At 30.4% G+C, this 27,047-nt stretch overlaps 1 protein-coding gene across 1 annotated transcript in view; it reads left to right on the forward strand.

The window, feature by feature from the left end:
- The window catches only part of LOC115883900 (extensin-like), a 44,011-nt gene extending 24,936 nt beyond the window's left edge, over positions 1 to 19,075 (forward strand). Inside the window, exons 9-11 of the mRNA XM_030902324.1 lie at positions 13,832 to 13,951; positions 16,805 to 16,965; positions 19,021 to 19,075. Coding sequence (XP_030758184.1) covers positions 13,832 to 13,951; positions 16,805 to 16,965; positions 19,021 to 19,075 — 336 coding nt within the window. The remainder of the gene's footprint in view (positions 1 to 13,831; positions 13,952 to 16,804; positions 16,966 to 19,020) is intronic.
- The last annotated feature ends 7,972 nt before the right edge of the window (positions 19,076 to 27,047 follow it).

Raw genomic sequence — 27,047 nt, forward strand, 5'->3', positions numbered from 1 at the left:
ACTAACTGAAACTTGGTGCGAGCCGAGAGTACAGAGCAGTATAAAACTAGTCTTAACAGGAGGCGTATATTATATATATTGCAAAATCACTAGTCGTTGATGCCATCAAATTGAATTTTATAACTATTTAAAAATATGTTTTAAACAACACGTCAACAAGCAGTTAAAACTATATCTAATAACAAAAAACTAAATTTTTTTTAATTTCAATTAAAAATGTTATGAGATTTTGTAACAGGTGTTCGACATATCGACCGTCTTTCTGTTATGGACCAGACGGGGCAGTCTTTTGAACATTTTTCGCGGAATCATTAACTCAGTGGGGGTGAGAAGATACCCTCTCATAACCGTTAAGTATTTCTAATTCTTGGTCTAGATTATAAGGAAAAATAAGGAACTTTTAAATTCTTCCGGCAAATATATCCATAGGAATAGATCCCTATTGGTCAAGCACTAAAGTCAGGCGGCCTCGACGGCAAACGGCTGGAATCTTGGTTAGCTATTCAATTATTGTTGAAAATTGGAATGCAAAAAGGGCTGATAACTTCCAGCGCTCAGTATAAGCGGTTGTTGGAAAAATATGTTTCGAGTTCTATTAAGGGCAAATCATTGCAAATGAGGGCGGAACCAGCCTACTAGTTAAAAGTGCGAACATCTTTTTAAAAAATTCCTATTTCGAGAGGAATTATAACAGAAAATTATCAAAGGTGCTGCTATATTTGTAGATAAAGGTAAATTTTTAAATTTCTTTTCAAACGTTAATTAAATCAATATAAGAGGGTGTCCCAAAATACAAAAATCACACCATTTTCTCATGCTCGATAACTCCAAATATGTTATTTTAAAAAAAAGTTTATACTTAAACCATTTATATCTAACGTAAAAAGGTGCTTTTGGAAATTTTTCAATAGAAATACAAAATTTCCATAGTAAAAAAGTTTTTTTTTTTTTTTTTTTTTTTTTTATCATCATTTTTTTGCACAAAAAACACCCGCCCGTAACTCCGAAGAACGGTACAGATATTATCGTGCGGTTTTCACCATCGATGGTTTTGATGAAAATTGAGTCCAGACACCGTATATTAGTTTTCGTCTATCTCCATATAGAAAAGGGTGTTTTCCCATCATTTAAAAGCGTCGAAATTGTCACCACCCTGGTACGTGTGTCATGGCTGGAGCGTAATTTGAAAGTTTCTAAAGAACTTACAATAATGCTAAGAATGGAGATTTTTGCTACATTATTGTTTATCAGCCAACAAATATCTATCGATTTTCAAATATTTTCCAATATGGGGCACTTCCCAGAAAATACAGCATGTTGACAGGGCAATTTTATTATTTAAATGGGTACCAATATTTTATTACATATTGAAAATATTTTTTTTAAAGCGGTTTATTTTATGAATTTTGATATCAAAACACTCTATATCTAACGTTAAACTGTTTTTTTGAGAATAACATAGACTGTTAAAATATTTTGGAGACAAAAAATTGTATTTATTAAAAAAAATATTTGTATTTTTATTAAATTTGTATTGCCTAAACGTCAAATATAGTTTTTACCACAGCCACTGTGACATAAAGAGTAGAAATGTGGGTATTTATTTCAAAAATTAAATTGTTCGAATGTCATTAATATTGACCGTAGCTGTCATAGAATTGGAAGATTATCACAAATTATTTATTCAATTGGAAACTCACTTTTTTTATTTCGCCGATTTCTTTTCGATTTTTCAATAAAATGACAATCAAGATGGCTGGTGTATCGCCATGGTCGCCAAATTTGCTAGTGACAGTTAGTGGCTATTTTCAAAATCGTCTTTAGTTTAGTTAAATTTATAACAGTTTACTTCTATTTAACTCACCTACAATAGTTTAATAAGTAAGTATTTATTATTTTATCAAGAAAAATAAAGAAGTAGTTCTTTGATTTGTATTACAATGACTTGTGGATATATTGGATTTTCTATAAAAGAACCAATTAATTATTCATTCTGTTCACTTCCAACGACAGGTTGCAACCTAATATGTTTTTCATATGCCGCACTATCAGCTCTGTCAAATAGAAAAAGTAGTTTTTCAAAAGAACGCTTGTAATGGAAATTCCTATTTGGATATCTTTGAGCGTAAACCCTTCAGGCTAACAAGCATTAATTATTATCCTCACAAAATAAAATCACTAGTAACGTATCCGTTCCTTCCGCCGGCAGATACTGTTTCATTTTTCGTGATAAAATAAAAAATACTCACCTATTAACCTCATTGTAGGTAAATTAAATAAAAATAAACTATTATAAATTTAAAGAAAGTCCATAAACTAAAGTCGATTTTGAAAATAGCTACTAAATGTCATTAGAAAATTGCCATGGCGACACCAGCCATCTTGATTACAGTGTTATTGAAAAATCGCTTTTTATTCAAAATCTGAGCCAGATAGGTATAGGAAACCCTAATACAGTTTGAAAGAGCATTTAAATCTGCTTCGACTTATTTAAAAAAATACATAGTGTTGCATTTGAAATAACGAAGTTAACAATTTTTTGTTTAAATGATTATTATGTAAAATAATCATTTAAAATAGACCAGCAATTTTTGATCCCCCTGTATACATTTAAGAAATTAATCAAATTTTTTAGTAAACTTTATTTCTCTGGCTTCAAAGCCAGCACAAGAATTAATTCTGAAAACTAATGTACAAGGTGTTGACAAACATTTTTATTAAGGCATGCAAATTTAAATATCTTTAAATATCTCCAAAACCAAAGCTTTTAAACATATTAAACCCTTATAATAAATGTCTTATTTTATGTCCAAGAATCCAAAAATGAAATAAAATACCGGGTGTTCCATAAGAAAAAATATAACTTTGGCATGGATCTTAGTTCTGACACACCCTGTACATCTCAAAATAATTTTAAATTATGCACATTGCCTTTCCACATATACCCATAAAATATTTTGCTTCTACATCTTTCCGTTTTTGTATAATCAACCGAGGTGAATGAGATGCTCCACCCAGTATATCCCTAGTGTTATAAAAATAAAAAAAAAAATCACACAAAGGCATAGAATTTCCCAAAGTCTTATAAAGTAGATACTGGTGTGTCCGTTGTTGGCTCATTAGCAATTCTTTTCAATTTACTTTCATTGACCATCATAAAATATTATTTCATGTATTACCTGATCTGTGCGTTTACAACATCAGGACATTGTCTGGAGATTTTGGACCAGTTTTGTACCTATTTATCTTATAACCTCATATCCGGAAAAAGTGCTAGTACTTGCATTTTTATTATTAACAAATAAACTTCTTTCAAAAGACTCAACACCAACTATTGAAAGAAAAATATACAGAACTTTATACAAATACAGTTAGTTTTTCCACTAATGTACCGGTAGAAAATTAAATTAAAATAGTCAGGGATGGGTTAGAACACGATCAAAATTTTAAAAGATAGAACAATATTATACATAGATAGTATTTTGGAATTGTTGACATTTTGTGTTAAAACTACTTATTTTCAATAACGAATTTTTTCAACAAGATTTCGGTATGGCAATGGTATCGCCTCTCTCGCCTTTGCTAAGTAATATTTTTATGGGAGATTTTGAAAATAATACAATAAATAGTTTTTTTTAAAAAATGCTAAATGCGTTATGTTGATGATATTTTTGCAATATGACATTATAACGTTTCTGAAATAGACATTTTTTGGATTATACAAATTCTCGCGAACCTACCATAAAATTTACTTTAATTAATTATTTTAGAAGTAGAGAGAGATAATCGTTTGCCATTTCTTGATGTTTTAGTGTCAAAGTTTCAAAATAAACTAATTTTAGATGTTTACAGAAAACCCACAATTACAGACAGATACTTAAATGTCACATCTAATCACAGTATTAGTGTAAAAAAGGTGTTATAAAAAGTTTATATGATAGGACAAAAATATTATGTTCAGACGACAATTCACTAAACAGACCACATAAAAAATACATTAATAAAAAACGACTACATTCGTGAAACATATACACCCTTAAATGTACGAACTAACATAAAGATTATTTAAGAAAGGGAGATTTTCACAAATATAAGATTTGTCAGCATTCCTGGGACACAGGGCACAGAATAAATTTTAACAACGCCAAAATTATAATGTAAGAAGCGATAGCCTGGCTGTATGGCAATCGCTTCTTTGTTTTTAAAGAACATAACATAAATAAACATAACATACGTAAAAATTAAAAATAATCATACAGAAAGGTTGAGGCTTTTGGTTTTACCTTATTAAGTAATTGTTATCAGGTAGTAATTGTTAATTTTGAAGTTTAACATGACATAATGTCATTTTAACAGAGCGTCAACGGTTTTTCTAGACGTAACTGTTTAAAAAAAACTGAAGTGTTCTCAAACAGTTGGATTTAAATATATTGTAAATAGTTTCTTTTTTTCTTTGTATTTTTTTTGCTTCCGACGACGGAAAGAGATAAACTTTCCGAAACGTTAAGCATTTTTTTGTTCATTAGGCAAATTTGTTTATCAGTAAACTTAACTGCTGACCAATAGTTTCCTTTGGATTAACACAGCAGTTTTTAAAAAAATAACTATGTTATTTTGTAAATTTTCTAGCAGTGGCGAAAATCCATATAGGATTTTTTTGAAGAGATGAATCGGCCACATCGGTATAGACATTTTTTAAAACTTCTAGGTTGCGGTCGTGTGGTTTCCTGTAATAACATTTTATAATATGATGGAAATATTTTATAATTAAGTGTGCAATGATAAACCATGTATACAACAATCAAGAACAGTCAAATACAATCTTACTTGATCACAAAACTTTTTGATGTTAAATCACATCTAGGGAATGCAATCCCGCACCAAAATCTCAATCCCGCAAACCCGCGGGATTAAAGCAATCAATCCCGCCGATCCGCAAAATTGCGGGACTGTAAACAATAGTCATACATTTGGTCCTAAATGGTACAAAAGGCATTGTACATTTTGCATAGGCCCACAATATATTGATATAGCGTGTATCTTAAACTAGCTGTACAGAAATTTGGACCGATGTATACAGAGTGTTCAAAAATATATTTAATATTAAATAAACTTAAATTTTATTATAATTTATCTACTTATTTTATAAATAAAAATATTATCCTGATGTTGACGTTTTTTTTAACTTGTGTTAGTTATCTGCTTTTAGATACACTCTATATCAATAATTTTTTGGCATATGCAGAATGTACAAAGCTTTTTGTACCATTTAGTACCATGTATGTTTATGTACGTATGCTAAAAATGCATATTTTTCGAGAAAAAAAACTTAAAATAAAAAAAAAATAAAAAAACCGATCAAATTATTTTTTCTAATTTCAAAACAGATTAGTCGTACTTATTTCGATTTTTTAAATATTGTAAATTTGCGGTAAAAAAGATTCTTGACCAAATTTGCACACTCTTATAAAACACCCTGTATACGAGAATTCACTAAATATATTTTCGAAAACTATATAGCACCTTAATCACAACAGATGTATCTAAAACCTGGTCCAAACCGCATCCCAAAATCTTTTTTAGTTCCAGAGATATTCTACTTTAAATTTACCCTAAAATTTTGCTTGTTCCGATAATTATGCCCAGGAGTTTTTTTGACGAAATTATCCACAAGTACTAGTTAAACGCTTTTCTTCACTTACGCACGCCAGAAAGAAATCTAACAACTAACCTGTTTGTTTCACTTATTTTTAATGGCCAAGCTATAAGGGGAATCACCCGGGTTCCGAGCGTCGACGCATCGTCGGCCCGGAACGAAGCGGTTTGATCTTGATTGAAATCGATTCGGTTACCCAGTAATAATGTGTCGATCCCGCAAATCCCGCACGGTAAATCCCGCATTTGCGGGATTGCATTCCCTAGTCACATCTACTTGCTATGAATATTACTAAGACAACAAGATGATGTGCTCTAATAAACCAAAAATGATAGAAATATCTAAATGTACAGTGTGTCCCATTTTCCTGTGTTTGATATGGGGTGCAATTTAAAAAAAGCTTAAAACTTTAGCATATTTTTTTTTATGTGATAGCTACCCTATATTTATTAGTATAAAATAATTTCATGTCTTCGACAGCGACTACGATATTAGACTTTCTCGCACTAATGGGCTACCCTGTATATGTTTAAAACAATGAAACTGTATAAACTGATAAATATTAAGTCTAAAAATATATCGAAAAAGTTGACATATCGAAGGCAATAGATCAAAATGTCTGAATTGTACTAATTTTAAATAAGTTAATATATTTATACAGGGTGTTTCAAAACAAATGCGAATAATTTCAGGGGGTGATTCCTTGTTCAAAATAAAGGGTAGTTTGCTTCATAAACGTTGGGTGAAAAGTCAACCATTAGGGAGATATCGCGGTACAAAGATGGCGGAAAAATAATGTTTTTATTTTTTATCTTGAAAACGAAAAGAGATAGACTAATGAAATTTTATGGAAGCATTACTGTTATGAAAACACCCTTTCCGGTAATTTTTTCACTTTTTTAAAATGAGTGGAAGGGGTTGAAATAAACTACCCCTATCATTCTTGTTAACGAAATTTAAAGAAAAATCTTATCAAACACATGCAAAAAAGTTAATTTGGATAGTTTAGTTTGTTTAGAAACTTTTTTATCTCTTGTATTTTTTTCATAAAACTCACCGATTTGAAATTAAAAAATAAAATGTAAAGCATTACATGTCAGGGCAAAAAACATTTTCTGATAAAGAATCTAGTGGGCTGCTGTAATTTTTTTAGGAAAAAATCTAGTCGGCCGCTGTTACTTTTTAGGATGTTTCTAATATTATTTTATTTGGCATTACTCTACCGCAATACGTTATTATCTAGATGATTATTATTATCGTTATTTTCTTTCTAAGATTCTTAATCTAAAAATGTGTTTTGTCCTGACATGTAAAGATTTACATTTTATTTTTTAATTTCAAATCGGTGAGTTTTCTCAAAAAAACACAAGAGATAAAAAAGTTTCTAAACAAACTAAACTATCCAAATTATTTTTTTTGCATGTGTTTAATAAGATTTTTCTTTAAATTTCGTTAACAAGAATGATAGGGGTGTTTATTTCAACCCCTTCCACTCATTTTAGAAAAGTGAAAAAATTACCAGAAAGTGTGTTTTCATAACAGTAATGCTTCCATAAAATGTCATTAGTCTATCTCTTTTCGTTTTCAAGATAAAAAATAAAAACATTATTTTTCCACCATCTTTGTACCGCGATATCTCCCTAATGGTTGACTTTTGACCCAACGTTTATGAGGCAAACTACCCTTTATTTTGAACAAGGAATCACCCCCTGAAGTTTTTCGCATTTGTTTTGAAACACCCTGTATATTCTTTTAACAAATAGAAATAGTGTGTTGGGCCTGAATTCCACCTTGCACTAAAAAACTATAAAAATATATTTAACATCGCAAAAAATCCCAACGGATCTCGATACAGTTCCCATATTAAATTCAGTAGTTAAACATATTGTTTCTAAAAAGCATGGCGTGTATAAGGTATGTATAAATAATAATAATGTTTTCTACATTTATATTTGGCTGTTTGTTTCAAATATATTGAATCTCGTGTGGATCTCTTTTGATTAAATTGTTGGTACTAATTTGTCGGGCAACAAAGTTATACTCTAGTACTGATGAGCAAATACAAGACCAAGACAAAAACTCTCTTGATCTTGGTCTCGCTGCAAGACTCTTGAAAGTCTTGCATTTTTTAATATATTTTTATTAGGGGCACTTTCTTGATAAAATATTTTTAAATAAACATTATTTTTTTTAAACCAGTAAACCAAAAGTATTAACGAGGATGTATTTCAGGAAAATATTTTAATTTCTATAGGGTGGTTCAAAAAAGTCGTGTGAGTGGATCCGGATGATTTTTTTTAAATGTGACACCCCGTATATTATTGCATGTTTCGCTTCCTTTCTGATCACTTTACATAATCCTAAGGTATGAGTAAATATATTTCGATAGTTTTAGAGATACTAGTAAATACATAAAAAATATATTTTTTTCAGCCATTCTTAAAAAAATTATTAATAATACAAAAACTGTCCTGAAATCAAAGAGAATGGGTTCAGAGTTTTTAGATGGTCTGTACAAACTTTGCTATAAATATCATAATCTTAAAACATACAGGATGTTCAAAATTCTACGCCAAACTTTCTAAAATATAAAATAATGTTTCTTCGTTTTTTTAAATGGAACAGTAACATTCATATTTAGTAAGAAAAAAAAATACAATTCTTGTTGCAAAAAAATAAAATATATGAATCACGGAAATCTAACTTTCAGATATTGGCGTTCTGCTTAGTATAAGCAAAATATTTGTTCTTTGAACGACTAAAGTGTATAAAGCCGAATCATTTTAGATTGGGCATTTAAATTATTCAAGATTTTCGGGATATAATATCGGGATTTCGGGATCTCGGTTTGGAAACCTTAATTAAAACCAGTAAACCAAATTCAAATAATTCAACATTTTTGGTTTTATGTAATACTCGGTAGAAGAAACTTCTCAAAATTAGCTTATTTCAAGAAATTTGACTGCTACAAGAAAGATTTGTGTCTCAAAGAGTGTAACTCAAACCGAAGAGCGTTTGGAAGCAAAAAAATATTTAAAAAAAATAAAATCTAAACGTTTAAATCAAAATTACGGCTATGCATAGTGGTTCCCCTTAATTAACTGCGCGGTCATAACTGTTAGATATCTAGATATAGCTTGACTGCACCTGTTTTAATAGAAATTGATAACAAATGCTAAATAAATATGTATAAAAAAATTAATGTAATATGTATTAAAAAAATTGGGCCCAGTTCGTGTGATTTGCATTTTAAGTTCTAACTATTCGGAAAGGAATACAGATACAGATTATGTTTGCACATATGTACATGTTTTTTCATATTGAAGAGGTCAAATTTATTTTAAATGTTGAAAAAATAAAAGAGACAATTGTTTCATTTTATAAATACAATTTTATTGTCAATTGATATACAGTGTGTCCACGAAATAAATTGACACGAAGAGGAAAAAATAAGTTACTTTTATTTTAAGACAAAAAGTCAATCTTTAACCACCCGGTATAAGATCCGGCGGCAATTCGCGGCAGCCAATGGCAATTAATTTATATGCAATATACTTTAAGCAACAAGTATTATCATGCCGTTTAAGAGGATTTGAAAGGGAAAGTAGTTAAAAGTCTTGAAGAGTGACAAGCAAAAATGTAAAAATACAATTTTTGTTGCCTTCAAATAAATTGCCATAAACTAATATTACGTAGGTTTAATTAAGTGCAAAAAAGGAAAAACAGTTCTTTTTACCTTCTTTTCGAACGTCCATTACAGAAAAGGCAACAGCTTTTATCAATTTTAATAAAATAAGTAATTAATTGGCGGTATCTGAAAACTGTTTGTCAGCTTGATACCAGTAGCAAAAATGTGACATTTCTAATAAAAAAAGCGCTACACTAGGCTTACTTTATTTGGTTATTTATTATGTATCGTTTACAGGGGAATATAAGAAAAGTATTAGCAACAGTTTCATGCAAACATTTTGAAATTAATATTTCTAAGTAATGACCTATCTGAAACCACTGTGCTATGCCCTTTTTAGAGAAGCATAGACTGAACTTTTAAGATTCTGATAAGCTATCATTAAATAAAGATAATACTGAAATTAACAAGATATATTTCAATCTTCCTCTTAAAAAAATACTATAATTAATAAACTAACATTTTATATGAAACCAAAATCAAAAAATTCAATTTTTGTCATGTTCCTATATGCTTGGCATTAGAAAAATAAAATTTTCCCCACTAGAGTTAATTGACGCAACTGGGTACCGAGTACCAGGGCAAGGGCGGAACCACCCCCAGACGCGTACCTGATTGGTCCAGCCCTATCCCCATTGTTAATAATAAATAGGTAGGGCGGGAGGGTTTCCTATAAATATCAATGTTTTGCAATTTTTGGTCAGTTTTCCGTGTAATTTCAAGTTTAGTGTGTTTCCTCTCGAATTCTCCAAACTTTGAACGATGAACATGCAGGGATTCAACGTTAGTTATAACAATTTTAATAACTTGCAACTGTAAGTGTACTTTATTTTTCTATATTTTCTTATGTGCCAAGTATATTTTAAATAAATTTATTTTTATTATAAGTTTGATCTTAAATTCCAAATTTAAGTAATAATCAAAAAATTGCTTTATCTAATTTGGTTTATTTTCTTGTACAAGATATTATATAAAATATTTCATGATATTTGTTCTTTATAATGTTAAAGTATACATGGCAGCAGATTTTTTTTTATTTTTTGATATTTTTTATGTTATTGGATTAATTATTGTACTACTATAATATATTAATATTAATATATTATAGTAGAATACTATTAATATATACTTTTAATATTTAAGTTAATATTCTAAACTTAATTTAACAGTTGTTTGAAATATTATACAGGGTAAGTTTTAAATAAGTGGAAATGTTTTTAGAGCTGGTAGATCTCGATAAAAGAAACATGATATTATATCCTCTTTACCATTTTTCAAATAAGTCCAAAATAACCGATAGCTTACTGTGAAAATTTAAAAAATATATATTTTTCGCTTAAATTTTGAGAACCACTGGATCTTTTCTGTTTTTTTTTCTTGCAAATTTAACCTACTTCTATTTTTTCCATATTATCAAGAGATTATTTCTTTAACTAAAAACCTCATAATCGTGTTTCCCGGTTCGAAATATACTAGCCCTAAAAATATTTGCACTTATAAAAGGCTAGCGTTTTCTCGGGACTTCGTCCGCGTAAAATTCGAAGTTTCTTACATTCCTTTTATGATTAAAACTTACAAAGAAACAAGCATTTCAAATTTCATGTCATCTTACTCTAAACTTAAAAAACGACCTAACAGTTCATTTTAATCTGAGACAACGTGGTCTAAGCAAGTATCTGTTGTTATAGAACCATTTTAACAAATTTTCGCCCCTAATTTCACACTCATAGGGATGAATTTCCAAAAATCACTTTTGAAAACTCACTCTCATCATACTGGGACATCCATGTAAAATTCCAGACTGCTAAGATCGATTTTATAAAGCTTTTATAGTAAATTCAAAAAGTGTTCAATTACACCGCTTAAAAAAACCCTGTGCAAAGTTTCATACTTTTAGAAGCTACATTTTAACTATTTTTGTTCAAACTTTCGTTCCTAATTTTACCCTTTTAGGGGATGATTTTTTAAAAACAGTTTCTCAGTGCTCACTTTAGTCTGTATGCAAATGTTCATACTCCTAGGATTGATTAAAAAAAATACATATATACAAATTTTCACCCCCTTAGAACTTTCGAAAATCGTTTCTTAGCGTTCGATCATTTCCTTGAAGGCACTTAGTTTTATACTTCTATTTTTTATTTTTTTTTCTTATATAAAATCTACCCCTGATTTCGCCCCCTTAGGGGTTGAATTTCCGAAAATCCCTGTCAATATCAAGAAGTGGCGTAACTTATTTTTGGATATTTTTCGGGAGAGCGAGCGATTTAAAGTTTCTTACTATTTGTGTCTTAATGCCAACTAAAATATATTGTAGCCGCTGTATTTCTTTAACAAAAAAGAAACACCGTGGCTTCAGTATATTTTGGTTAGTATTGAAACAAATGTGGTAAAAAAACTTTAAACCGCTCGGCTCTCCTGAAAAATATCACAGAATGAGTTAGGCTACTTAGTGATATCCACGACAATATGTACCAAATTTCGATTTCGGTATTCAGAGTTTCATATATACAGGTTGAGTCTGAAATAAGGGCAAATATTTTTAGAAGTGGTATAGAGGGTGTCCCAAGCTGAGCGACCATTAGAAAATTCTACAGAACCACAATATCTAGATCGGAGATTTTTTGCACATCGTTGTTTTACAATGAGATCAATCGATGAAAAATATTTTCAATATGGCGGCACTTCCGGCAATACCGGAAGCTGACAGCAACTTTCTTATTTTAAATGGGCGCCGCCATTTTTTATTACAAACTTAAATTCTCTGTAAAATGTTATGAATTTTGATGTTAAATACACTAACAATAACGGTTTTTGAGAGAAAAAAAATATTTAAAAATTTTTGGGCGAAAAAATCTGCCTGTCAAAAATATGTGTATAGCCTAAACGTCAAATTTAGTGATTACCACAGCCACTGTACTGTGACACAAAGAGAAGACATGTAGCTAGCTATTTCAAAAATTAAATTGCTCAAATATCATATATTAATGGCGGCAGCTGTCATGGAATTGACCGATTTAAAAATTATCATGAATCATTTTTTTCAAATGGAAATACACTTTTTAATTTCTTCAGTTTCATTAGTGAAAAAAAAAAATGGGTTTCATTGAAAAAAAATATGACGGATTTTTTCAATCGCTCAATTCCATGAAAGCTGCGGTCACAATATATTTTATATTATGACTTCGGAAGAATTTAATTTTTTGAAATAGTAGCCACTGTTCTTCTCTTTATGTCACATTGGCTGCGGTAATCACTATATTCTAAGGGCTCTTACACATAAATTTTTTTGAAAGGTATTTTTTTCGTCCAAAATTTTTACAATATTTTTTCTTCAAATTTTTTTTTTTTCTCAAAAACGGTATAGAGTGTTTAATATCAAAACTTCTAAATTTTTACAGAGGAATTTAAGTATGTAATAAAAAAGGGCGCACCATTTAAAATAAGAAAGTTCCTGTCAACTTCCGCGGAATTTCCGAAAAGTGTCGCTATTGAAAATTTTTTTAATCGATAGATCTCGTTGTGAAACTATGACGTACAAAAAATCTCTCGGATCTAGATGTTGTAGTTAGTTCTCTAGAAACTTCTTAATGCACGCTAGCCTGGGACACCCTGTATTTCGATCCAGGAATACGTCTATGAAGGTTTTTTTCACAAAAAAAGTTGAAAATCATACATTTTCTTTTAAATTGTCTTATATATTTTAGAAAACATTTTAGAATTGCCGCAAATTTTTAACGGTATAATTTCTTAATCTCTAATATTGTTACGGCACTAAAGAATATGCAAATACAGAAACAAATCAGTGGCTCTTTCAGTGTCTAAATTTTCAAATTTGAATAACTGGGTTATTTTGAACTTACATATTTGAAAAACGCCAAAAAATATATGTTTCTTTTATCCACATCTGCCAGCCCTAAAAATATTTGAACATATTTAAGACTCACCCAAGACTCACCCTGTATAATACAAAAAAATCTCTCAAAAATGTTGTATGATTTTTTTTAACTTAACCTCATGTTTCTAATTCAAATTATCATCAAATAATTTTTAGATCAATGCTCAATAAGTTATTCATTATTATATTATTACATAAATTTCTTGTAAAATGCCACTAGGTGCACCAATTTTTCTATAGTAACTATACTGCTAAAAATCTACAAAATAAAAACACTAATTTAAAACAATACACCAGAACGCTTTACTTTTCCACTCGACACGCGTTTTGCTAACCACGTTTGGCACTCGATCAGTAGATTACTTCAAAAATCCTCATCACCTGAAATCCAGTTTTTAATTCATTTTGCTGATGATGGCCAAGCGTGGTTTAGGGAAACGCGCGTCCAGTGCAAAACTAAAGTCTTTACGTTGTAACACACAAAAGTTCCAAACCAAATAATAATACTATAACCTACTTACTAAAGCATTGTTTTTGCTACTTTTGAAGGTACCTATTTTCATAAATAATAATCCGTGATATGTATTTGCAGGTTAGGAGACCATCATCGTGTCGGTACCATCCGTATAATGGTTCCTATCAATCCTATCAACAGCCTGGTGTGTGCAGTTCCTATCGAACCATGCCCCCCATAATGCAACATCCTCCTCAAGTAAGTACCAATTTAAATACTACAAAATTTTGTACCTTAATTGTTGATTAATTAACTTTAAACATTAAGTCAGTGATACTTATAAAAAAAAAAAAAATTTTACTTTTTAAAATTTTATACAAAAAAAAAAAAAAAACAATTATAAAAATAGTTTTTATTTTTTTTTTATTTTTATATTCAGTTATTTTTTTTAATTAAAAAGTATTTCAATTAATTACAATTTTCTAATTAATTTAAAAAAAAAAAAAAAAAAAAAATACACAAAAATGTATTTAATTAATTAATTTATTGTTTTGTACATTAATTTTTTTTAAATATTAATCAAAACTTAGAAATTGAATAAAATAAAAAAAAAAATATTTTAAAAATTAAAAAAAAAAAAAAAAAATATTTTGAAAAAAATGTATATATTTGATATGGGTACTTTTTCGAAGCAAGAACTTCATAATAGATATTTTTTTAATTTAGAACTTTCATTAAAACAATATTTTTTTACCAGTCGGTACCGAAGTACCCAGTCCCGCAGACTCCTTTCTAAACTAGGGGGGCTTTTACTATGGCCCGCTTCGGTAATACCAACCTTGGGCCCCCAGAACATTACGACTCAGCAAATCTTTCCTCCAACTGGTAAAGTTATACTTTTGATCTATTGAATTGTACAACTTTATTTATTTTCCAAAAAATATCCAGTTTATAATTGTGTATAAATTATAACATCAAAAAGTAACATTTTTTTTTTAAATCCTATTTTTCCTAGTATTTCAATTCGTTGTATGGAGATTCGTAAACAAAGATCTTGTGGTGTATGGAAATTCATAACCCGATGTTGCATAATAATTGAAAAAGTTGCTCGCGTACTTTTGACAGTGGGGCAAACTGACTTTTCAGTATAAATGTGACAATTGTCATAGTTAAAGGTGTTTTCGTACGCGTCCCGGGGGATAATAAACGAATTACAAACAGCATTCCTTCTTATTTTTCGGTTGGCTTGATTTACAGAAGTTGACATGACACGTGCGTTTAACATGATTACAACACTCGTGTTGATCTAGAACGATCGGTTACGACCTCGTTCGTTTTCGTATCTTACTAACTTCAGGGATTACTCGTTGTTATATGTTCATAACATTGTGCTGTAAATAAACTTTTCATTGCGATGTTATTGTTATATACTATTAAGTAACATGAAATAAATATCTACGGACGGAAAAATTCCACCTAATTGAATTTGTAGTATTATATATTTACTTATTTTTTCTTATACCCTATACGGCAAGTGGCCTTTCAGAGCTGCCTGGATGACGCTAATCAATTTCGGTGTCTCCCCGGTTGCAACCATCCCCCCAGTCTCAATTCAGGTTGCCTATCTCAAGTGTCTCCTAGTCGTATTTACCAGCACCTGGGCTCCCTGTTTTCCGTCGCCTGTTTCCTAGCTTCTCAACTTCTTTCACCATTCTATTAGTGTTGTGCACCCATAAATGACAAAAATCTTCTCGACTACAAAAAGGGTAATTTAACCCAGAATTTTTAAATTACTTACTGATAAAGGTTTTATTTGGTATTAAAAAAAAAAAAAATTATTTTATATTTAACTTAATATTACAATATACTTATTTTATTCAGCTAGACCAAGCTGAGACAACTAAACGGTGAATAAATTTGCTATAGATTACCTATTCTTGAATACTATCCTATCCGCGAACACCGCGGAATAGAGAACTTCTTACTTGTCTGTTTAATCCAACACTCTTTGTTGAGTCCTCTACCCTTTTATTATATGATATTCCTTATATGGTCAATTATTTACACAATACCTATATTGTTTGAGAACTTAAATTAACATTATGTTAGGAATAGCTTAGGTTTAATATATATTTTTTATAAGAATTCAAGGTTATTTCAATATACTATCAAAGTGTATATCATCTAATCGGTTATTTAAAGTTTACATAATTCCTTTTATTTACCACTTTAAACTTAAAGAAAATAAATGTCCCGATTAACTATTTTATGATAATAGCATGCACCAATTGAAACAATTTATATCGCCTCCCAGCACTGATCGTAATGCACACTTTACTATTGTTTTTAAGTACCCATGTAAGTCCCTCATATTTCATCACTCTTTAGTTTTTGACAAAATTAGAAAAAAAAATTTTTTTTTTTTTTTTTATGTATTTTTTATCAATAATACAATTTTCTTCTTTTTAGAGCAGAACTTGGCACCGAATGCCCTGAATGTTTGCTTCCCAGGCCTATGACAAATCTAAATAACCCACCCCAGTCCTGTGCGTTCACCTCCAGGTCTACCTAGTTAAGTATCCTTACATTCAACAACTCTTTTGTTTTGAACAAAATTTTGAGAAATTTAATAAAAAAAAAAAAAAAAATATTTATATTATTTCATTTATTTTATTTTACAGATAATGGGTCAATTCCAGCACCTACCATTCGAGCGTACTGCTATTACCGACGGTCACCGCCTCCGGTGTTGTAGTATACAGACTCTTTATTTTTTAACCCAGCACTTCAAAACATTCAAAATAATTCAAATTATGTGAAACTTGCTGATAACCAATTATTATTTATATAATATTAATTATTACTTATCACGTAATATTCAGAGTAAAAATGTATTTTTTATGTGGTTAATGTCTTTAAAATGCTTACCTGGATATTAATTATTAGAATTTTTTTTTTTTTTTTTTATTAAAATATCAAATTTAAACTTCAAAAACATTATTTTACAGCCTTTATAAAATTTTTCCCCTCGTGGGCATTATTTCTAAGTTCTTATGTTGATTAATACCAAAAATTAAGATTTATATAAAAAAATTACCCATATGTTGTAAGAGATCATTAGAAGGCAAGCTTCTAATCCGTATCGGTCTGGCCGGAGCGGGGAAGGATGAGAGAATTGCATACTTTGATTATGAAGATAGTGATGCTAGAGGAGACACCAATCCAGCAACGGGCAATGAATCTAAGCCCAGTAGTAGGTACAATGCGGAGATGTAAGTTCATTATGTTCATTGGGTACTTAATTGATTTTAACCTAGCTCAGTCTCAAGAGTATCTCTAATAAACGAGAGTTAATTAGACCAAACAATTAAGATGTATTATTAAATTTACTCTATATTTTAGTTAATCATAGTGTAGATTATCTCAGAGTGTTACTTGTTATCATAGAGGATCTCCGTTGAAATGGAGAGTCGGAGTCTGGCATCTTCAGAGTATGGGAATTAGACAGCTTAGAATTAGCTTAGAGAATATGACAACCAATACCAGCACGGACATTGCTGTCTGGTCAATCGATTACTGTGGTAGGTAGTGGTTATTTATATTGTCCGTTAATTTTCTCTCATGTTACCTAGCGCATCTCCAAATTTTCAGATTAACACACACGAGACTTATCTCAATCTGCCCTTATAGTGTTCAGGATCGGGCCAAATTGACCACGTTTTTAAGTGCGATAACCACCTTTTCATGACATGAATAGGTAGCCATGAATATAATTCTCTCTGTACGTGTTGGGTCAGATTTTTTGGATGCAAAAAAGTCCCAAATTGATAGTATAACGCAAAAACAGCACCCCGCCCAGATATTCGATATCTTTTTCCGTTTCGGAGTTACGGCATACGGCGAGCAGTATGCCTTCTTCAATGCACCTTACGCATTTCTTAACAAAATCTGTCTGGTAAAGGTGTAAAATTTTGTGGCTCTCTTATTATTCAACATTATTTATGAAATATTCTATGGACAGTCACCTGGTATAATAAAAAAAAAGATTATTTTTTTTTTTTTTTTTTTTTTTTTAAATAATTTAATTGATTTAAAAAAAAAAAAAAAAAAAAAAAAAAAAATAGATAAAAAAATAAGTATAACTTTTGCGAATGGGTTTTTCATATTAAATTAGCAAATTTCCTAGCGATAAAAAGTTACATAGATCCAATTTATTTGATTATTTATCTTTCTAATTTTTTTTCAAAAAAAAAAAAAAAAAATTTATTATATTTTAACTTTTTTTTAATTTTCTTTTTAAAAATCGTTACGAGCAATTGTTCTGAAGGTATTTAGATTGGAAATAGTAAATACATATCATTATTTTTGATAAACAAATCTTGAGGATTAATCTAAGTTTAGTAAATTATATTACTTGAGATATATACCATTGTAACGTATATAGGTAAAAAAAACGGGCTTTGAAAACATTTTTTCAAATAAAAATACAAGTAATTTTCCGTATAAAAAAGAGATGGACATGCCAGTTGGTTTGTTAATGAAATCTGTCTTATTATATTTCGAAAACAAAACCGTAAACTAGTCCTTACTCTATAATAGATTACGAACCGACCGGATAAAAACAGACTATCGATAACGGAGTGCAAGGCACTAAACGATTAACCATTCAGTGTTTTTGACCTATGTGAGGTCCAGGACCTCCGCGAGTTACATCTCTAGTGTTTGTACGCACCACGGTGTCTGTTTTATCGTGATCGAATACCGATAACGACTACGTGGTTCACTCATATTTTTATAATTATTTATTTTTTTAAAATAAATATTTTACTATCAAACGGCTATAAATCTTATAGAAAGTCTAGTTGGAAGACAGTATTTCTAAAAATATCGGTCATCTCGTGCGTTGATGTTGGTTAGTCCGTACCGGGCATGTATCGACCCATCCGAATCACGACCTTAATAAATGCTCTCCTTATCTGTATTCTGTGGACTACTCCCTCGACGTACCTACCTTATTTATCTACTAGACGATACATATATAGAATCCGCGCTGTGTCATGTTTATATCGGACGGTGGTCCCGGAGGCCATTCTTGGGGTGAGCTGCCATGGTTACTGATCAACCGGTGACACCGGCACACGTAAGAACACCGAGGGTACTAGGTCCCACTGAGTGCCAGCCGGTATCCCATACCAACACATGGTACACACGACTCGCCTCCGCCTTCTCTCACGCTCCGAACAGTCATACCGTGGCGTCGTTAGATTTCGGCTCAATCGGTATTGGTGTCTGGGTGCGTATACATAATCTATTTCCCTTGGTTCCAGCGACACCAGGGACGTGTGCGAAGGTACGACAACAGCAATGACAGAACACGAATGAGTTGAATGGTTTGACTAATATTAACCAATTTTTCTCTGTTGGTGGATTAATACTGTGTGTGAAATCAGTCCACTCCCTCCACTATTCGCGCGATAAAAGAGCTTCATAACTTATATGAGTTGATACTTAGAGCTCTGGGATAAATGAGTAGTTGCACAAACTGCGTTCTGGTATCATTCGAACCTAAGATATTCCCCACTATGTTGTGTCGCTTTTCTCATACTAACGCTTCCTGGGTAAAACTTTAGCTCAGGTGGTGGCGTATTTTCTTTGCAGCTGAACTCAGCGCTGTTTCTCATTTCGTTTTCTTTTCCATTCTTTGCGTTATTTCTTTGTTTAATATTTATATTTAATCGATATTTTTTATCTATCTTTTATTTTGATGTTTTAAGTTTTTTAAGTTATGCGGAGATATTTAATTTTACTATTCGTGGGCAGTATGTTGTGATTCATTGAATAACTAGGTTATGTATAATATTTATTTTATTTTCAGTGAGATTGGTTTTCTGTGGATCTTTTGCTGGGACAAGTTGCGAGGTAAAACCGATGTACCCTTATCACATTCCCCTACAGTTGAGGGTTGGAACCTTTGGTGTTACACAGCAAAATAAAAACACTAAATCACCACAATACACCAAAACACTTTTACTTTTACACTGGACGCGCGTTTCGCTAACCATGTTAGCATCATCAGCAGATGATTATGAACTATATAAGTTTTTATGTTTTGGTGTATTGTGGTGATTTAGTGTTTTTATTTTGCTTAATTATGATAATAAATAACACAAACAACAGGTAAAACACGAAAACAAGTGAAATTAAGGACGACCTTGGATTTGGATTAATAAACTAAATGACGTTACATAAAATAAACCCCTAGTTTTCGGCCATACGAAATTCGGCCATTTTCTGTTAAAAGCAATATGGCGGCACAAAATTCCTAAAAATTTTAATAAAATTATTGATTTCATCCGACTTTTGGACATTTTAATCTTAGAACTACCTACGTATAATTAACTGAAAGAAATTCGTAAAATTATATTGATGGACGATAATGTTACATAAACACGTTTTAAAACTTATGATCATTTTTTAAGAAAACGCCCTAAATTCTGATGCATGAAAACTGAAGTTAATCGTTTTGATATTTTGACGTAACCAAGTTACCTGTTTTTGTTTCCTAGCCTACTACTATAATTTTTAGACCATAACTTAAACGGCAGCCTAACATGATTTGTTCTCTTAATATCTCCGGTTAGAAAGAAGATAGAAAGTTGCGGTTTGCGCTGATTTTTTGGAAATTTTATGCTCTATTTAACTGTGTAAAGAGAAATATAGCCTCCTATTTAAAATTTTTCTACAAAAGCGCAATATCTGTTATGGTGTTAAACAGCGCTTTCTAGCTACCACGAAAAAATTTATGGAAACAAAATTTATACTGGAGATGATTAAGGAAGAAAAGCTCTTTTAAACGAGCCCTAGTTTGTTTAAATCGGCTAACCTAAATCAGAGTTATCCTTATTTTAATAAATCAAGTTTAACCTTTCCCCACCACTTTATTTTGAGATAGAGCAAAATACTCTATACCAAAAAAATTACAAATTTCTCGACGATTACAATAGTAATATTTAAAATACCGGTTCACCTGCATATTTTTGAGAAAAACTCTGTTTTCTGATTGGCTCTCAGAGAAACGCCCCCTAGCGGACATTTTTTCAACTTGGCAATAATTTCCAGTGATTTCTCTTGGTCGATTTACTTATCAGCATTTTTTCCCAAAGTTATACGATAAGTGGTTTCTAAGATACAGCCGGGTCCATTCTTAGTTGGTCATCCGGTACATTTGAATCGTTTAGATATACGGTTTCTTTTTTGTGTTATGAGACATCAAAGAATACTAAATTAGGTCAAAATTTAAAATAATCCGGTCCTGGTCAACCTCAAGTTATGTCACAATATGACAAATCTATCATGATTTTCTTCTACAGAGATCTGTCAAAAATATCCCAAGTTATACTGTCTACTACTACTCTAAATAAATACAGGGTCCGGCAATTGATTAATGAATTTCGCGAGAAATGTTCAAAAACTGCCCCGTCTGTCCATAACAGAAGACGGTCGATATGTTGAACACCTATAGCAAAATCTCATGTCTTGGTTTGCTATTTATTTTAAGTTTTATGATATAGTTTAAATGTGTTGATGTTGGTTAAATATATTTTAAATGTTATGTACCCCTTTAATTTCATAGCAAATATTATTTTCGTTTTAATTGATGCTCACAGCTAGAATTTTTGGGTATTACACCTCGGTGCCGCTCAAAGCCTACTTATTTAAAAGGGCGAATTTTATATACTCTATATCTCGAAGAGGAATCGAGCAAAATATTAAGTATGTTATATTTTTGGAAAGGTAATTTTAAATTATTTTCAATAAATTAAAAATATACAGGGTGTCCCATATAAAAAATCAAATTTTCTGTTGATAATTCTTAAAATATTAATTTTAGAAAAATTATACTTAAACCATTAAATTCTACGTAAAAAAGAGATTTGGAAATGTTTTCATAAAAATACAGAATTTTCCATAGCAAAAGAGTTACAGCGATTTGTTAAAAATGCATATTTTTGAAAAACACCCCGTAACTCCGAAACGGTAACAGATATCGATATGCCGTTTTCACCATCATGTTTTTGACAAAAATTGAGCTCCAGACATCGATATTAGTTTTTATCTATTTCCTATAGAAAAGGGCGTTTCCATTTAAAAGCGTCGAATTTGACCCACCCTGTACATTAAAATAAAAAAAAAAACAGATGTCGAGAATATAATTTTTTTCAATATTGGATCATTGTCTACCACATTGAATGACACAAATTTATGTCTAGACGGGGGTATTGTATTAATGCCAAACTTTACAATTTCTTATAGAGTAAACATTGTCTAATTCAAATTAATCCTCTACTGTTAACATTATCATAAAATTAAACAACATCTTTTTGCCTAAACTACCCTTATAATTTCCCTCTTCATAATTAATTTTAGGACTAATAAAATTAGAGCTTTCCGGTGTGTATGAATAGCTTTAACTTTACTCGGTTATAATTCTTATTGGTACCTATATGTGTTTGGCCTTTTTTCTATAAAAAGATATCCCAAAAGAAATTAAAGTTACTTATTGTATATATTTTTTCCCTTTTCTTAATTAATTTTAGGACTAATACAACTTGAACTTTCCGGTATGTATTTGTATACCTTGGACTTGTTATAATTCTTATTGGTACCTGTACGTTTTTAGAAGTGTCTAGCTCCAGCAGGCAACTATTAAGCTTGACCAATCAGTTTGGTTAGCGTGGTTATTTGGAGGGTGATAATTCATTTATGTTTGTCAACAACTCTAACGTGATTCGTTGGGCTTAATAGTTGCCTGCTGGGGCTAGACACAAGTACGTTTTTGACCTGTTTGCTATAAAACGGTATCCTAAAAGGAATTAAAGTTAGGGTGAAATCTCATTGTGTAATACATTTAGCTGATGCTCTAAAATGACTAAATTTTAAGGCATTTTAGAAATACATTTTTAAATTCCCATGCACAATATTAAGTGTGTTAAAATTAGTTCCACATTTTTATTCTACTATTTATCTTAATATTATTTATAGTTTATTGTACTATCAAAAATAAATGCCGTCGGGGGCGGCTGAGGAATGCCAATCGATGATAATTTTGACTAGGTCAAGCTCTAGGCGACACTACCAGATCCGTATACTTCTTTTTATTATAATAGCGCTTACTACAAGTTGGTCTTAAGAAGATTGTAATTTAGTTTTATATCGACTAAAAATGATTTTCAAATGGCTTATGGAATTTTTTAATAAATGCAGCCGTTTTTGACGCCGTTTTTTTTTTCTCGATCGAACATTATCTTTTCTAAAAAGACAGGGTGCTCAAATTGCACAAATTCGAGGTACGAGGTTGCTTGGTAACCGTAATAGATACGAACATGATTAAATTGGGGAAAAGTTCCGGCATGGAATGTTCACCAAGATGCCATCAAAAAAGTTTTAAAAATTTCAATGATTGCTGAGTTTTCTGGGAAAAAGACGAATTTTTTTGAAAATAAATTTAATTTTTTCCTGGCGTTACAGTTTAGAAAATTAACAAGCTAATTAATAACTAATCTGATAGTGTTTTTTGATTTTCAAATTAGCTAATAATTTGTGAGATACAGGGGCCAACTTAATTTTTTTAAACACGGTGCTGCATTTTTTATTTCAGGTTTTGAAAGAACTCAGTCTCCTGAGTACAATGATGTGTATGTATAATGTCGTCTAGAGATTGATCCCGCCAAAAATATAATCGATTCCCCAGCCGACTTTGACGCCGTTTTTTTTTTCGATCGAACATATTTTTTTTTATACATACAGTAATTTAGTTAGTTCTAATAGAGTATCATACACAAAATGTTTTGATTTCATGTAGAATGTCAAAAAAGCATTTCGGTACATGATATACAGTGTGTCCCAGGCTGAGCGTATATTTGAAGTTTCTAAAGAACTACAATAGCTAGATCGGAGATTTTTTGCACGTTTCACAACAAAATCTATCGATTTAAAATATTTTCAATATGGCGGCACTTCCGAAAATACAGCAGTTTGACAGCGCAATTTTATTATTTTAAACGGGTACCCCCATATTTTATTGCATATTAAAATTCTCCATAAAATTTTATGAATTTTGATATCAAACACTCTATATCTAACGTTAACTGTTTTTGAGAAAACATAATTTAAAATATTTGTGGAAAATAAACTGCCTGTCAAAAAAATTTGTATTGCCTAAACGTCAAATATAGTGATTAGCACAGCCACTGTGACATAAAGGGAAGACATGTGGGTATTTATTTCAAAAATTAAATTGTTCGAATGTCATATAATATTGGCCGTAGCTGTCATAGAATTGGAAGATTAAAAAATTATCACAAATTATTTATTCAATTGGAAACTCACTTATTTTATTTCGCCGATTTCTTTTCGATTTTTCAATAAAATGACAATCAAGATGGCTGGTGTATCGCCATGGAAATTTGCTAGTGACAGTTAGTGGCTATTTTCAAAATCGACTTTAGTTTAGTTAAATTTATAACAGTTTACTTCTATTTAATTCACCTACAATAGTTTAATAAGTAAGTATTTATTATTTTATCAAGAAAAATAAAGAAGTAGTTCTTTGATTTGTATTACGATGACTTGTGGATATATTGGATTTTCTATAAAAGAACCAATTAATTATTCATTCTCTTCAGTTCCAACGACAGGTTGCAACATAATATGTTTTTCATATACCGCACTATCAGCTCTGTCAAATAGGAAAAGTAGTTTTTCAAAAGTACGCTTGTAATGAAAATTCCTATTTGGATATCTTTGAGCGTAAACCCTTCAGGCTAACAAGCATTAATTATTATCCACACAAAATAAAATCACTAGTTACATATCCGTTACTTCCGCCGGCAGATACTGTTTCATTTTTTGTGATAAAATAAAAAATACTCACCTATTAACCTTATTGTAGGTAAATTAAATAAAAACAAACAGTTATAAATTTAAAGAAAGTCCATAAACTAAAGTCGATTTTGAAAATAGCTACTAAATGTCACTAGAAAATTGCCATGGCGACACCAGCCATCTTGATTACAATTTTATTGAAAAATCGCTTTTTATTCAAAATCTGAGCCAGATAGGTATAGGAAACCCTAATATAGTTTGAAAGAGCATTTAAATCTGCTTCGACTTATTTAAAAAATACATAGTGTTGCATTTGAAATAACGAAGTTAACATTTTTTTGTTTAAATGATTATTATGTAAAATAATCATTTAAAATAAACCAGCAATTTTTGATCCCCCTGTATACATTTAAGAAAGCAATCAAATTTTTTAGTAAACTCTATTCCTCTGGCTTCAAAGTGAGCACAAGAATTAATTCTGAAAAGTAATGTACAAGGTGTAAATATCTTTAAATATCTCAAAAACCAAAGCTTTTAAACATATTTAAACCCTTATAATAAATGCTTTATTTTATGTCCAAGAATCCAAAAATGAAATAAAATACCGGGTGTTCCAAAGAAAAAATATAACTTTGGCATGGATCTTAGTTCTGACACACCCTGTACATATCAAAATAATTTTAAATTATGCACATTGCCTTTCCACATATACCCATAAAATATTTTGCTTCTACATCTTTCCGTTTTTGTATAATCAACCGAGGTGATTGAGATGCTCCACCCAGTATATCCCCAGTGTCATAAAAATAAAAAAATCACACAAAGGCATAGAATTTCCCAAAGTCTTATAAAGTAGATACTGGTGTGTCCGTTGTTGGCTCATTAGCAATTCTTTCCAATTTACTTTCATTGACCATCATAAAATATTATTTCATGTATTACCTGATCTGTGCGTTTACAACATCAGGACATTGTCTGGAGATTTTGGACCAGTTTTTGTACCTACCTACCTTATAACCTCATATCCGGAAAAAGTGCTAGTACTTGCATTTTTATTATTAACAAATAAACTTCTTTCAAAAGACTCAACACCAACTATTGAAAGAAAAATATACAGAACTTTATACAAATACAGTTAGTTTTTCCACTAATGTACCGGTAGAAAATTAAATTAAAATAGTCAGGGATGGGTTAGAACACGATCAAAATTTTAAAAGATAGAACAAAATTATACATAGATAGTATTTTGGAATTGTTGACATTTTGTGTTAAAACTACTTATTTTCAATAACAAATTTTTTCAACAAGATTTCGATATGGCAATGGTATCGCCTCTCACGCCTTTGCTAAGTAATATTTTTATGGGAGATTTTGAAAATAATACAATAAATAGTTTTTTTTAAAAATTCTAAATGCGTTATGTTGATGATATTTTTGCAATATGACAATATAACGTTTCTGAAATAGACATTTTTTGGATTATACAAATTCTCGCGAACCTACCATAAAATTTACTTTAATTAATTATTTTATTAAAATTAAATTATAATCGTTTGCCATTTCTTGATGTTTTAGTGTCAAAGTTTCAAAATAAACTAATTTTAGATGTTTACAGAGAACCCACAAATACAGATAGATACTTAAATGTCACATCTAATCACAGTAAAAATGTAAAAAGGGTGTTATAAAAAGTTTATATGATAGGGCAAAAATAATATGTTCAGACGACAATTCACTAAACAGAGATATAAACCACATAAAGAATACATAAATAAAAAACGACTGCATTCGTGAAACATATACACCCTTAAATGTACGAACTAACATAAAGATTATTTAAGAAAGGGAGATTTTCACAAATATAGGATTTGTCAGCATTCGGGGGACACAGGGCACAGAATCAATTTTAACAACGCCAAAATTATAATGTAAGAAGCGATAGCCTGGCTGTATGGCAATCGCTTCTTTGTTTTTAAAGAACATAACATAAATAAACATAACATACGTAAAAATTAAAAATAATCATACAGAAAGGTTGAGGCTTTTGGTTTTACCTTATTAAGTAATTGTTATCAGGTAGTAATTGTTAATTTTGAAGTTTAACATGACATAATGTCATTTTAACAGAGCGTCAACGGTTTTTCTAGACGTAACTGTTTAAAAAAACTGAAGTGTTCTCAAACAGTTGGATTTAAATATATTTTAAATAGTTTCTTTTTTTTTCTTTGTATTTTTTTGCTTCCGACGACGGAAAGAGATAAACTTTCCGAAACGTTAAGCATTTTTTTGTTCATTAGGCAAATTTGTTTATCCGTAAACTTAATTGCTGACAAATAGTTACCTTTGGATTAACACAGCAGTGTTTAAAAAAATAACTATTTTAGTTTGTAAATTTTCTAGCAGTGACGAAAATCCATATAGGATTTTTTTGAAGAGATGAATCGGCCACATATATATGAATCGGCCACAT

Source organism: Sitophilus oryzae, unplaced genomic scaffold, assembly GCF_002938485.1.
Source record: "Sitophilus oryzae breed Bouriz unplaced genomic scaffold, Soryzae_2.0 scaffold_2006_pilon_pilon, whole genome shotgun sequence".
NCBI classification, from domain to species: Eukaryota; Metazoa; Arthropoda; class Insecta; order Coleoptera; family Curculionidae; genus Sitophilus; species Sitophilus oryzae.